The 13,936-nt window shown below is 45.7% G+C and overlaps 1 protein-coding gene across 2 annotated transcripts in view; it reads right to left on the bottom strand.

Annotated features, from left to right (window-relative positions):
- Positions 1-2,273: 2,273 nt before the first annotated feature.
- Positions 2,274-13,936, bottom strand: part of CABP5 (calcium binding protein 5) — a 19,351-nt gene continuing 7,688 nt past the window's right edge. The window contains exons 3-6 of one of the 2 annotated variants that reach the window (XM_037991334.2): positions 13,127-13,270; positions 11,772-11,881; positions 5,505-5,652; positions 2,274-3,656 (exon numbers count right to left, since the gene is read on the bottom strand). In XM_037991334.2, coding sequence (XP_037847262.2) covers positions 3,631-3,656; positions 5,505-5,652; positions 11,772-11,881; positions 13,127-13,270 — 428 coding nt within the window. In that variant the 3' untranslated portion in view covers positions 2,274-3,630. The remainder of the gene's footprint in view (positions 3,657-5,504; positions 5,653-11,771; positions 11,882-13,126; positions 13,271-13,936) is intronic. The other variant, XM_073016245.1, reaches the window with a different exon arrangement.

The raw sequence follows: 13,936 nt of genomic DNA, 5'->3' as shown, positions 1-13,936 counted from the left end.
CCCATAATTCCCATGTTACCTATTGATGTGGTTTGGCTATGTCCCCACCCAAATCTCATCTTGAATTGTAGCTCCCATAGTTTCCACATGTTGTGGGAGAAACCTGGCAGAAGATAATTGAATCATGGGGGTGGTTTCCTTCATACTGTTCTCGTGGTAGTGAATAAGTCTCACAAGATCTGATGGTTTTATAGGGGGAAACCCTTTTCTCTTGGCTCTCATTCTATCTTGCCTGCTGCCATGTAAGACATGCCTTTCACCTTCTGCCGTGATTGTGAGGCCTCCCCAGCCACATGGAACTGTGAGGCCATTAAATCTCTTTTTCTTTTTCTTTTCTTTTTTTTTTTGAGATGGAGTTTTGCTCTTTCGCTCCAACTGGAGTGAAGTGGCATGATCTCGGCTCACTGCAACCTCCACCCCCTCGGGTTCAAGCGATTCTCCTGCCTCAGCCTCCTGAGTAGCAGGGATTACAGGCATGCACCACCACAGTTGGCTAATTTTTGTATTTTTAGTAGAGATGGGATTTTGCCATGTTGATCAGATTGGTCTCGAACTGCTGACCTGAGATGATCCACCCACCTCGGCCTCTGAAAGTGCTAGGATTATAGGCATGAGCCACCATGCTTAGCCTTTTTTTCTTTATAAATTTTCCAATCTCGGGTATGTCTTTATCAGCAGTGTGAAAACGGACTAATACAATTATGTATTCATTAATAAAACTGTGTTCACCTGATAAAATAAAAATAAAATAAAATTTAATTTCTCAACCTTGCTCACACATTTAATACTCAGTAGCCACACGTGGCTACCATAATAAACAGCGCGGGTCTGGAATACTTCCATCCTTGCAGAAGATTCTGTTGCATTGCATGGTTCTAAAATATAAGCTTGTTGAGGCCAAATACCTTGTCCTTGCTCCATTTCCATTATCTGAAACAATGCCAGGCATATAGACCAGGTACTTAGAAAATCTTTTTTGAATGGGTGACTGAAGAAATGAAGGGGTGGATGCGTGAATGTGTAGATGGAATGGGATGGAGCTAAGGAAAGAGGCTGAGGTTAGGAAATAACATTATTCTGCTTCACTTTTTCTTTTTTAGAGACAGGGTCTCACTCTGTTACCCAGGCTGAGTGCAGGGCGCCACCATCTTGGTTCACTGTAACCTTGACTTCTGAGCTCAAGCGATCTTCCAGCCTCAGTCTCTTGAGTAGCTGGGACCACAGGCACACACCGCCATGCCTGGCTAAATTAATTTCTTTTCTTTTCTTTCTTTCTTTTTTCTTTTTTCTTTTTTTGGAGAGACAGGGTCTCTCAGTGTTGCCAGGCTGGTGGTGAACTCCTGGCCTCAAATGACGTTCCCTACTCGGTTTCCCCAAGGGCTCCACTTTTTCTTATTTTTTTTATTTTATAAAACAAAGCTATTGGCTGGGTGCGGTGGCTCACATCTGTAATCTGAGCACTTTGAGGGAGCTGAAGTGGGTGGATAGCTTGAGCCCAAGAGTTTGCAACCAGCCTGGGCAACATGGCGAAATCCTGTCTTTACCAAAAAAAAAAAATTAGCCAGGCGTGGGGGCATGCACCTATGGTCTCAGCTGATGAGGGTGAGGCTGAGGTGGGATGGCTTGAGCCTGGGAGGTAGAGGTTGCAGTGAGCCAAGGTCACACCACTGCACTCCAGCCTGGGCAACAGAGTCAGACCCTGTCTCAAAAATAAATACATAAATAGGCTGGGTGCAGTGGCTCAGGTTTGTAATCCTAGCACTTTGGGAGGCTGAGACAGGCGGATCACATGAGGTCAGTTCAAGACAGCCTGGCCAATTATGGCGAAATCCCATCTTTACTGGAAAAAAAAAAAAAATTAGCCAGGCGTGGTGGCACACGCCTGTAATCCCAGCTACTCCGGAGGCTGAGGCATGAGAATCGCTTGAACTCAGAAGGCAGAGGTTGCCGTGAGCCAAATTCGTGCCACTGCACTCCAGTCTGGGTGACAGAGTGAGACTCTGTCTCAAAAATAAATAAATAAATAAATAAAACATAAATACATAAATAAAATAAAATAAAACAAAGCTATTGAACCAGATAACTCATTTTAAACATCTAATTCATAGACTTCAAAGCAAGAAAAAGTTGGAGGAAGGCATAAAGTTAATTCTTTATTTTGACTTTAATTTAATTAATTAATTAATTAATTAATTTTGAGACAGAGTTTCGCTCTGTCGCCCAGGCTGGAGTGCAGTGGTGCGATCTTGGCTCACCGAAAGCTCTGCCTCCTGGGTTCACGCCATTCTCCTGCCTCAGCCTCCTGAGAAGCTGGGACTACAGGCGTCTGCCACCACGCCCGGCTAATTTTTTGTATTTTTGGTAGAGACAGGGTTTCATCTTGTTAGCCAGGATGGTGTTGATCTCCTGACCTCGTGATCCACCTGCCTTGGCCTCCCAGAGTGCTGGGATTACAGGCATAAGTCACCGCACCCGGCTTATTTTGACTTTTATTTTAACTTTGCATTGCTGGAGTGTCTTGCTTTGGGCCGAGATTAGGAGGAATCTCTCTTTTTTGTTTCATAGCACAGATTGATGTCAGGACGTGAGGGATGGAAGAGACTTCCCGTCTCACAGAGACATCGTCTCTGGGTGGCTCAGGACAGACCAGCGTGAAGGCACGGGGCTTCCAGGAAAGACTTCGCAACAACCTGGCTGAACTGGGGATTTGGGGGATCCTGTCATCGCTCTCTTTGCATGATGGCATTTTTTCCCGGGGATTAATTCCCCAGGGATCAGCTTGCTCTAAACCTTGATAATCCAGATTTGTGGTTTAATTCAGTCCTGAGTATCTTACACAAGGGAAGGGATGTGGGAGGCGGGTGGGGGGGGGGCGGGGAGGGGGGGAGAGAGAGAGAGAGAGAGAGAGAGAGACAGACACCAGACAGTGCTTCCAGGAAATCAGGAAAAGGAAGGAGTTGACTTTGAATGCCACTTGCATGAGCCATTTCCAACCCCAGCCCCGACAACAACTCTGTTTCCAGCTCTGTGATTGATTCGTATCCTTTTTATTTTATTTTATATTTCTACAGATTTAGGGAGTACAAGTGCGGTTTTGTTACACGGGTATATTGTGTAGTGGTGAAGTCTGGGCTGTTCATGTAACCATCACCTGAATAATGTACAATTTGTCTCTCTCTTACTGGGAGAGAGAAACAGGGGATTTGCAACAGTTGATGCAGGCAGGGGAAGAGTAGAGACTTATGTGCTGAACCTTTTGATATCCAACAGGAGAAGAGACTATTTTCACCCAAGGGGAAGCTGGGGAAGAGACTCTGGCAGGTCACAGGGACTTAGGACTATGTGAAGTGAAAAGACGTCATGAATCATTGGAATTTTGGGGGGTGGCAACTGGGCCCTCCCACCCTTCCTATTTCCATACATAGACTCCTCCTTCTTACTAGCTCTGCAGATGCCCCCATCCAGGCAAAACCACCGCTCTCGGTCTCACCTCATGCATAGCTCTGCATGCCGATCCCTCTCTCCCGCCTGCCTTCCCTCTCTGCTTTAAGGGGATCTGGGGCTTTGGGGCTTTGGTTCTCCACAAGCACTTGCTCCATGTTGACCAGGCCAGGGGCTTCCAGGACCTCCTCAGCGAGACATCATCTTCACAAACTCTGCAAAGCAAAACAAAACAAAACAAAACAAAAAACCCAGTAAGGCATCTCGTTGTAAAAGCCCCCAATATTATTTTTTTGAGCCCTTCCTATGTGGCAGGCACAGCTGGTGATCCCTGGGACATTACTTAATCCCTCTATGCTTCCATTTCTCCACCTATGAAATGGGAATCAGATCTCTTTGGCAACTTACTTAACCCTGTGCCTCAGTTTCTCATCCATCCAGTTGCCATGTTTAATAGATTTACCTCATGAGGTTGAGATAAAATTGGCTTAGAGGCTGGGCTCGGTGGCTCACACCTGTAATCCCAGAATTTTGGGAGGCCGAGGTGGGCAGATTGCTTGAGCCCAGGAGTTCGAGACCAGCCTGGGCAACATAGTGAGACCCCCCAACTCTACAAAAAAATTTAAAAATTAAAATAGGTAAATAAAATTTGCTCAGAACCGTGCCTGCCATCTCAGCCATCCCATGTAAACTACTGTGGTTATTATTATGCTCATACTTCTGAATAATTTCAATATGTTGCAGTTTCTTCATTTCTGTTATGAAAATAATCTTTGCATGTAAATAAAACATTAAGTTTAAAAAATGGGAATCCTAGTATTGCTATTTCCTTATATGGTTTTTAAGACTGTTAATGGCATAAAGCTCATAAAAAAGATGAAGTTTCCCATAAACAGCTATTGTTGGCTGGGCGTGGTGGCTCATGCCTGTAATCCCAACACTTTGGGATGTCAGGGTGGGTGGATCACGTGAGGTCAAGAGTTTGAGACCAGGCCGGGCGCGGTGGCTCAAGCCTGTAATCCCAGCACTTTGGGAGGCGGAGATGGGTGGATCACGAGGTCAGGAGATCGAGACCATCCTGGCTAACACGGTGAAACCCCGTCTCTACTAAATATTACAAAAAACTAGCCGGGCGAGGTGGCGGGTGCCTGTAGTCCCAGCTACTCGGGAGGCTGAGGCAGGAGAATGGCGTGAACCCGGGAGGCGGAGCTTGCAGTGAGCCGAGATCTGGCCACTGCACTCCAGCCTGGGCGACAGAGCAAGACTCCGTCTCAAAAAAAAAAAAAAAAAAAAAAAGAGTTTGAGACCAGCCTGGCCAACATGGTGAATCCCCATCTCTACTAAAATACAAAAATTAGCAGGGCATGGTGGCAGGCACCTGTAATCCCAGCTACTCCAGAGGCTTGAGGCAGGAGAATTGTTTGAATCCAGGAGGTGGAGGTTGCAGTGAGCCGAGATCGTGCCACTGTACTCCAGCCTGGGCGACAGAGCGAGACTCTGTCTAAAAATAATAATAATAATAATAATAATAATAATACAATGGTACTTTGTGCATGATTTCTTTTAGTTTTCTCCAAAAGGTGTCATCATCCACCCCATTTTACAGGTGGGAAAACTGATCCTTAAGAGAAAAAGTGAGTAGCATAAGGCTACATGCTGAGTCAGCGATGATCCTGAATTTGAAGCCCCTGAATCTGACCCCAGAACTCCAGCTGCTAGCCAGTCCAGTCTCTTTCCGATGGGACAAGTTCTTCCTAGGATAAAAGGTGCCCTGCAAACTAAGAAGGAATAGGCAAGGCGGAAGGGAGTCCTGAGCATGGGAAGGAAAGGGCCTTGGCTGAGGTGTTCCTCGGGGCCACCCGAAGTGAGGGACACCCAGCTCTTTGAAATGAATGGCCTGGGAGGAAAAGGACGGAACAAATGCTTCCAAAACCTGCCACCCGCTTCCATTCTCCAACTTGGAGAGGAGTGAGGAGTGGCCAACTTGGAAAATCTGACTGTGAGTTGGAAGTGGATTCCTGCCGTGGCTGCCCCTGCTCCCCACCACACCCAGTCAATGTCACCTTCAAAGTCAACGGTGCCGTCTCCATTAACATCAGCCTCCCGGACAACCTCAGAGATCTCCCGGGGAGTGAGCCTCTCCCCCAGGAGTCTCTGCATGGCCTGCTGCAGCTCCGCCAGGGTGATCTCCCCATCTCCGTTCGTGTCAAACTGAATAGAAGCAGAGGTAGATGGTATCAGCAATGATGATGCCAGCCAAGAGATGATGGAGTTTACCCATCACTTACTGTGGATCAGGCACTGAGCTAAGAGCTTTGGGAATGTGAGCCACTAAAATGTCAGTTCCAAAGGACAGTTTTGTTTTGTTTTGTTTGAGACAGTCTCACTCTGTCACCCAGGCTGGAGTGCAGTGGTACAATCTCAGCTCACTGCAGCTTTCACCTCTTGGTTCAAGCGATTCTCATCCCTCAGCCTCCCGAGTAGCTGGGAATACAGGTGCACGCCACCATGCCTGGCTAATTTTTGTATTTTTAGTAGAGATAGGGTTTCACCATGTTGGCCAGGATGGTCTTGAACTCCAGACCTCAGTTGATCCACCTGCCTCAGCTTCCCAAAATGCTGGGATTACAGGCAGGAGCCACTGCGCCCGGCCAAAACTTTTTTTTTTTTTTTTAATGAGACGGGGGTCTCACTATTTTGGCCAGGTTGGTCTTAAAATCTTGGCCTTAAGCAACCCTTCCATCTCATCCTGCCAAAGTGCTAGGCTTACAGTCGTGAGCCAAGGTGCCCAGTGATACACCTGAAACTTACTTTCAAAGTGATTTTTGAAATATATATTATTATTTACTATAGTTATCCTGCTGTGCAATAGATCTCAAAAATTATTCCTCCTGTCTAACCAAAACTTTGTATCCTTTGACAAGTAACTGTCCATTCTTTTTCCCTGGCTCCCCAGTCTCTGTTCACCACCTTTCTTTTTATTTGCATGAGTTCAATTTTTTAAGATTCTGCATGTAAAATCATGTGGTATTCGTCTTTTGTGCCTGGCTTATATTGCTTAGCATAATGTGCTTCACGTTTATTCATGTTGTTGCAAATGATAAGAGTTTCCTTCTTTTTAAAAGCTGGATATGCCGGGCGCAGTGGCTCACGCCTGTAATCCCAGCACTTTGGGAGGCCGAGGCGGGTGGGATCACCTGAGGTCAGGAGTTCGAGACCAGCCTGACCAACATGGAGAAACCGTGTCTTTACTAAAAACACAAAATTAGCTGGGCGTGGTGGCACATGCCTGTAGTCCCAGCTACTCAGGAGGCTCAGGCAGGAGAATCGCTTGAACCCGGGAGTTGGAGGTTGCGGTGAGCCGAGATCGTGCCATTGAACTCCAGCCTGGGCAACAAGAGCGAAATGCCGTCTCAAAAAATAAGTAAATAAATAAAATAAATAAAGCGAAAGAAAAATTTAAATGACCTATGCGACTCGCGTTGTATTTCTTTTGGACGACGCTGTTGTAGGCTGAGGAAGCGGCAGGTTTACAAGAGCTGTAAGGCAGGAAGGTGTACTTGAGGAAGACGGAGAAGCAGGCAGTGTTTAGGGAGGCATGAGCTGGGGAGAGATGAGCATGAAATAGACAAGGTCTCAGTGTTGCAGAAGGCAGGGACCAGGTACACAGGGGCTTGTGTGTCATGGGACGTTGTCAGGATTTGGTTCTGAGTAACACAAGAAGGCACTGGAGAATTTTAAGCAGGGGAGTGACCAGATCTGATATATATTTTAAAAGAATGTGAGCATGAAACCCTTTTGTGTAGAGAACAGACCACACGGTAGGACCACGATGGGAGCCTGGAAACCAATTAGAGGGTCGCCATGATCATCCCCGTAGGAGATGACGGTGGCTTCAGCCAGTTAGAACCAGCAGAGCTCGAGAAGGAGAGCTGGCTCCCCGATGTTTTGGAAATTGAACGTACTAGACTTTCTGGCAGACTGGTTAAGGGTGAGCAGGGTAGAGCTTTGGAGGCAGTTCATTAATTCAACACATATGTATCCATATTGCTAAAAAATAATATGTGTCAATAGTGCCCATGGGGAAGGCACTGCTCTTGGGACTGAGCGTGGAGCAGCGAGCGAGACACTTAGAAATACTTGTCTTCTGTGCCTGGCTTATTTCACACAGCATACTGTCCTCCAGGTTCATCTGTGCTGTTACGTGGGGCAGGATTTCTCTCTTTTGTAAGGTTGAATATTACATTTAAATATATACCACAAAGATGGAGAAATACTGCATGATTCCACTTACACATGAGGTACTTAAAATAACCAAACTCAAAGAAGCAGAGAGTAGGATAGTTGCTGGGGGTTGGGAGGACAGGGAATGGGGGAGATACCATACCATGGGTATAAAGTTTCAGTTATACAAGATAGGTTCTGGAGATCTGCTGTGTGACATTGTGCCTATAACTAGTAATACTGCATAATGACAGATATTGTTTTTAATAGCAAAACCACAATTACTTTTGCATCAACCTAATAACTATGGGCAAAAGACATGAACAGCCATCTCTCTGAAGAAGACAAACAGGCAAAAGACGTGAACAGCTATCTCTCTAAAGAAGACAAACAAATGGCAAACAGGTTCATGAAAAAAATGCTCAACGTCACTAATCATTTGGGAAATTTAAATTAAAACCACAATGAGATATCACCTCACACCTGTTAGGATGGCTATTGTCAAAAAGATGAATAATAACAAGTGTTGGTGAGGATGTGGATAAAAGGGAACCCTGGTACACTTTTGCTGGGTATGGAAATTAGCACAGCTATTACGGAAAGTGGTATGGGGGTTCCTTAGAAAATTAAACCTAGTGCTGCCATATGACCCAGCAATACTGCTTTTGGGTATGTACCTAAAGGAATTGGAATCAGTATGTCAAAGGGATGTTTGCACTCCCCTGCTCATGGCAACACTATTCACAATAGCCAAGGTATGGAAGCAACTTGTGTCCATCAAAACAGAAGAGTGGATAAAGAAAATGTGGCATAACCACACAATGGAATACTAGTCAGCTTTTTTTTTTTTGGATGGAGTTTCACTCTTGTTGCCCAGGCTGGAGTGCAAGATAGGTTCCAGAGATCTGCTATGATCTCTATGTGGCTGCACAGAGTGGCATGATCTCAGCTCACTGCAACCTTTGCCTCCCGGGTTCAAACAATTCTCCTGCCTCAGCCTCTGGAGTACTTGGGACTACAGACGTGCACCACCATACCCCACTAATTTTGTAATTGTAGTAGAGATGGGGTTTCTCCATGTTGGTCAGGCTGGTCTGAAACTCCTGACCTCAGGTGATGCACCTGCCTCGGCCTCCCAAAGGGCTGGGATTACAGGTGTGAGCCACCACGCCTGGCCTTAAAATTTTCTAGTAGCCACATTTAAAAAAAGTTAAAAGGAACAAATGAAACTGATTTTTAATGGTCTCTTTTATTTAACCCAATATATCGAAAGTGTTATCATTTCATCATGTAATCCGCTTAAAAATTATTAAGTAGCTCTGTAGGTAGCATTCTTTTTATGCATACTGGATTTCACAAGGCAGTAAGTTCTAAGTTCTCAGTAGGTGCTTAGCATGCTTCATTATGATACTTAGCATAGAAGTTTACTTAAGTATACTAGTATATTACACTAATTATATTAAGTATACTAAGTCTTAATCCAGTGTTTACTTTACACTTACAGCACTTCTTAATCCAGACAACTTTTTCTTTTTGTTTGAGATGGAGTATCACCCAGGCTGGAGTGCAATGGTGTGATCTCGGCTCACTGCAACCTCTGCCTCCCAGGTTCAAGCAATTCTCCTGCCTCAGTCTCCCAAGTAGCTGGGATTACAGGTGTCCACCCCCATGCCCAGCTAGTTTTTGTATTTTTAGTAGAGACAGGGTTTTGCTGTGTTGGCCAGGCTGGTCTTGAACTCCTGACCTCAAGTGATCCACCTGCCTCAGCATCCCAAACTGCTGGGATTACAGGGGTGAGCCACCACGCCTGGTCCAGACAATTTTTATCAGAAATATTCATCTGTTCCTAGGCTTCTACATAACACTAACAGTTGAAGAAGTGAATTCACATACCCAAGTCATTCTAGACAAAAGCTTTACAATAAAGTAAATAGCATGAAGTATTTGTTTTTAAATTTAAATAAATTGTATTTATTTATTTAGAGACAAGGTCTACCTCTACCTGTCACCCAGGCTGGAGAGCAGTGGCGCAATCTTGGCTCACTGCAACTTCTGCCTCCCTGGCTCAAGTGATCCTCCTATCTCGGCCTCCCAAATAGCTGGGACTACAGGCGTGTGCCACCATGCCTGGCTAAGTTTTGTATTTTTTTTTTGTAGAGACGGGGTTTTGCCATGTTGCCCAGGCTGGTCTGAACTCCTAGGCTCAAGTGATCCACAGACCTCGGCCTTCCAAAGTGCTGGGATAACAGGCATGAGTAACTACGTACAACCTGCAAGAATCATACTTAAATACCGGAATTTGTATTCAATTGCATATAAACGGACATTAAATAAATAATTTAATTGAAATGCATCGGTTAAACACAATTAAAAATTTGGCCTACCATGGTGGCTCACACCTGTCATCCCAGCACTTTGGGAGACCGAGGCTGGTGGATCGCTTGAGGTCAGGAGGTCAAGACCATCCTGGCCAACATGGTGAAACCCCGTCTCTACTAAAAACACAAAAATTAGCTGGGTGTGGTGACACACACCTGTTATCCTAGCTACTAGGGAGGCTGAGACAGAAGAATTGCTTGAACCCAGGGAGTGGAGGTTTCAGTGAACCAAGATCGCACCACTGCGCTCCAGCCTGGGTGACAAGAGTGAGACTCCGCCTCAAAAAATAAATAAATAAATAAAAATAAAAAATAAAAATGTGATTCCTCAGTCACCCTAGCTGCATTTTAAGGGCCCAACTGCCATGGATGGCCACTGGCCACTGTTTTGGATAGAGCTGTTTCTGTGGTCACAAAGTCCTATTGGACGATGCATCTGTAGATCCTTTTTTTTTTCCTTTTGTCTTTTTTGAGACAGAGTCTCACTCTGTCATCCAGGCTGGAGTGCAGTGGCGCAGTCTTGGCTCACTGCAACCTCCACGTCCCAGGTTCAAGCAATTCCCTGCCTCAGCCTAAGTAGCAGGGATTACAGGCGCCTGCCACCACACCTGGCTAATTTTTTTTGTATTTTTAGTAGAGACGGGGATTCACCGTCTTGGCCAGGCTGGTCTTGAACTCTTGACCTCATGATCTACCCGCCTCGGCCTCCCAAAGTGCTGGGATTACGGGCGTGAGCCACCGCACCCTGCCAGCTGTAGTGTTTTATGAGAAGCTGGGAGAGGCACTTGCACAGCCAATAGGTGGAAGCCTCCTAGGATTTGAACCCATGTTTGCCTGGTTCCAAATCTTTTGCTTCCAAACACTCTGCTATTCTTTATTTTCACCTTGTGTTCCTGGAAGCTCTCAGAATGAGAAGGTATCTTATCAGGGGATATAAGCAAGTCTGTTATTCTCACTGGGTCTGATATTTTTTAGCATCTTTGCAAGCGGCTTGTACCAGATGACCACTTTGCATTCCCTTCTGGGATCTCAAATTCTTGGATTCTTCCTGTTACAGGCACTAAGAATAGAGGCCCTGGCCAGGCACAGTGGCTCATGCCTCTAATCCCAGCACTTTGGGAGGCCGAGGTGGGCGGATCACCTGAGGTCAGGAGTTCGAGACCAGCCTGGTCAACATGGTGAAACCCCGTCTCTACTAAAAATACAAAAATTAGCTGGGTGTGGTGTCGGGCACCTGTAATCCCAGCTACTTTGGAGGCTGAGACAGGAGAATGGCTTGAACCCGGGAGGCAGAGGTTGTTGTGAGCTGAGATTACACCATTGGACTCCACCTTGGGGACAACAGTGAAACCCCATCTCAAAAAAAAAAAAAAAAAAAAAAAAATCCTGATATTTATTTTAGAGACGGCAGGATCTTGGATAACATTTATAATCTTCATAAGCCTCACTTTTCTCATCTGTTTCATTGGGATACATGACTGCTTGCTACTCTTAATGTGTGTGTGTGTGTGTGTGTTTTGAGGATTAAATCAGAGAAAGTATACAGAAGCATTGATCCATTGCAGGTGTTTGGAATACATTAGTTTTCTTCCCTATTTATCGATCCCACCATGGCTAGAAAAAAAAAAAAAAAGGGTGGGGGCCTAGTTGGTGGGTGCTGTCCATGGTAATAGCTAATTACAGTAGTCTGCCTCTACCATCACCAGCACCATGACACTGTTAACTCACCTCCTTGAAGGCGTCCCGCATCTCCTGGACACCGATCATCCCAGCCGTTTCTGCAAGCAATTTGGGGGTCATCAGCTCCACAAAGTCATCAAAGTCTACACGGCCACCCACTGAGGAAGACGGCACAGGATTAGCGAGACCCCACAAGCTCCACCCTTCCACTACCTCACTCTGTGCTTCGAGTCAGTTCCAGAAATAGATCAGCTCCTATCTCCCTGCCCTATACAAGCCGTCTTGACTTCCTCCCTCCAGCAGCCAACTCCAGGCTCTCATGTCCCTCTAGCCTGAACAGGAGTGGACAGGGTGCGGTATGGTGGAAGTAACTGTCTGTGTGATTTTCAGACAGTTGGTTAAGATGTTTCTCCTCCTCTGTAGACCCGTAGAAAGAGGAGCATGAATTAAATGAGCATCTAAGTTTTTTTCAGGTACAAATATTATCATTACCTTGAATTCAACCTTGTTTAGTCCGTTATATGCCCAGAAGCAAATCCAATTGCTTTTTTTTTTTTTTTTTTTTTGAGACAGAGTCCACTCTGTTGCCAAGGCTGGAGTGCAATGGTATGATCTCGGCTCACTGCAACCTCTGCCTCCCGGGTTCAAGCGATTCTCATACCTTAGCCTCCCAAGTAGCTAGGATTACAGGTGCACGACATCACACCTGGCTAATTTTTTTGTATTTTTAGTAGAGACGGGGTTTCACCAAGTTGACCAGGCTGTTCACAAACCCCTAACCTCAGTGATCTGCCCACCTCAGCCTCCCAAAGTGCTGGGATTACAGACCTCAATAGCAATTTTATTCTAGCTGAAATCTCAAAATCAGTTATGATCTCCATCAAAAACTCCATCCATCCTTTCTGTAACACAATTCACCAACATCAGCTCCAGCTCCAAGTTTGTTTCCAGCATCCAATACAGCTCCAGTCTCTTGCTTAGCTGATGGATCTTAGTGGTGACAGTAACAACTACATTTAATAAGAATTTACTGGAGGCTGAGCCTTTATCTGCATCGGCATCTTTCCCCCTTCCTTTCCATAGTCCCATAAGGTAAGGAGAGAAGCGTCTTCCTCTACAGATGAGGAAATGGAAACTCAAGAGTAGCGAATAACTCTACTTTTCAAAATGACCGTAATTAGTAAATAATAGAACTGAGATTTGAACACAGACCTATCACTAAAAGCTTTTAACCACTTCAAATGCTGCCTTCCTGAGTCGAATCTGACCTGTTTTCTTCCAGACTTCTAGTCCCTCTCACCCTCCTCTCCATCCCCAACTCTACTCTCAACCTCTACATCCTTCCCAATTCTGCCCTGATCCCTTCCCTAACCTCGGCCGTCCCTCCTGTTCCCTGGACTCACGGTTCATGCGGATTTGCTGGCCGAGCTCAATCAGTTCCATCTCTGTGGGCATGTAACCCATCGTCCTCATGAGATTCCCCAGATCCTTACAAGAGATGAACCCATCTCGGTCCTTGTCGAACTCAAGAAATGCTTCCCGCAGCTCTGAAAGTGAGGAGGGAACATTGAGGGAACTTGAAACAGTCAGTGGGGAAGAGTGCCATCTCTTAAAGCTATCAATGGGGCTCCAACTAGAGACTTCTTAAAGGAGTGTACATTTAAAAAAAAAAAAAAAAATCAAGGCTGGGCGTGGTGGCTCATGCCTGTAATCCCAGCACTTTGGGAGGCCGAGGCGGTTGGATCACCTGAAGTCAGGAGTTTGAGACCAGCCTGACCAACATGGCAAAACCCCATCTCTACTAAATACAAACAAATTAGCTGGGCATGGTGGTGGGTGCCCGTAACCCCAGCTACTCGGGAGGCTGAGACAGGAGAATTGCTTGAACCTGTGAGGCGGAGGTTGCAGTGAGACGAGATCGTGCCATTGCACTCCAGCCCAGGCAACAAGACCAAAACACTGTCTCAAAAAAAAATTTTTTTTTCAAAAAGGAGTGATGGATGAAATGTGTTAGCAAAAGAGGCATCATTCCCGAGACCGCTAAATGAGAGCGCTGGCGTCCTTCAGATTCTTGGGTGAAGTTTTCGGGAACCTCAAAGTCACCAAGAGAGAAACTCATTTGTTTCACTCCTGAGTCTTGGAGACCCTTGAGGATGGGTATGCCTTCTAAATGCTTTGGGAGGTCCTTCAACTGCCACGAGAAAGAGTTCCAC

The sequence above is a fragment of the Chlorocebus sabaeus genome, chromosome 6 (genome assembly GCF_047675955.1).
Source record: "Chlorocebus sabaeus isolate Y175 chromosome 6, mChlSab1.0.hap1, whole genome shotgun sequence".
NCBI lineage: Eukaryota > Metazoa > Chordata > Mammalia > Primates > Cercopithecidae > Chlorocebus > Chlorocebus sabaeus.
The sequence above is the reverse complement of the archived record's forward strand: the minus strand, read 5'-3'. Positions and strand labels throughout refer to the sequence as shown.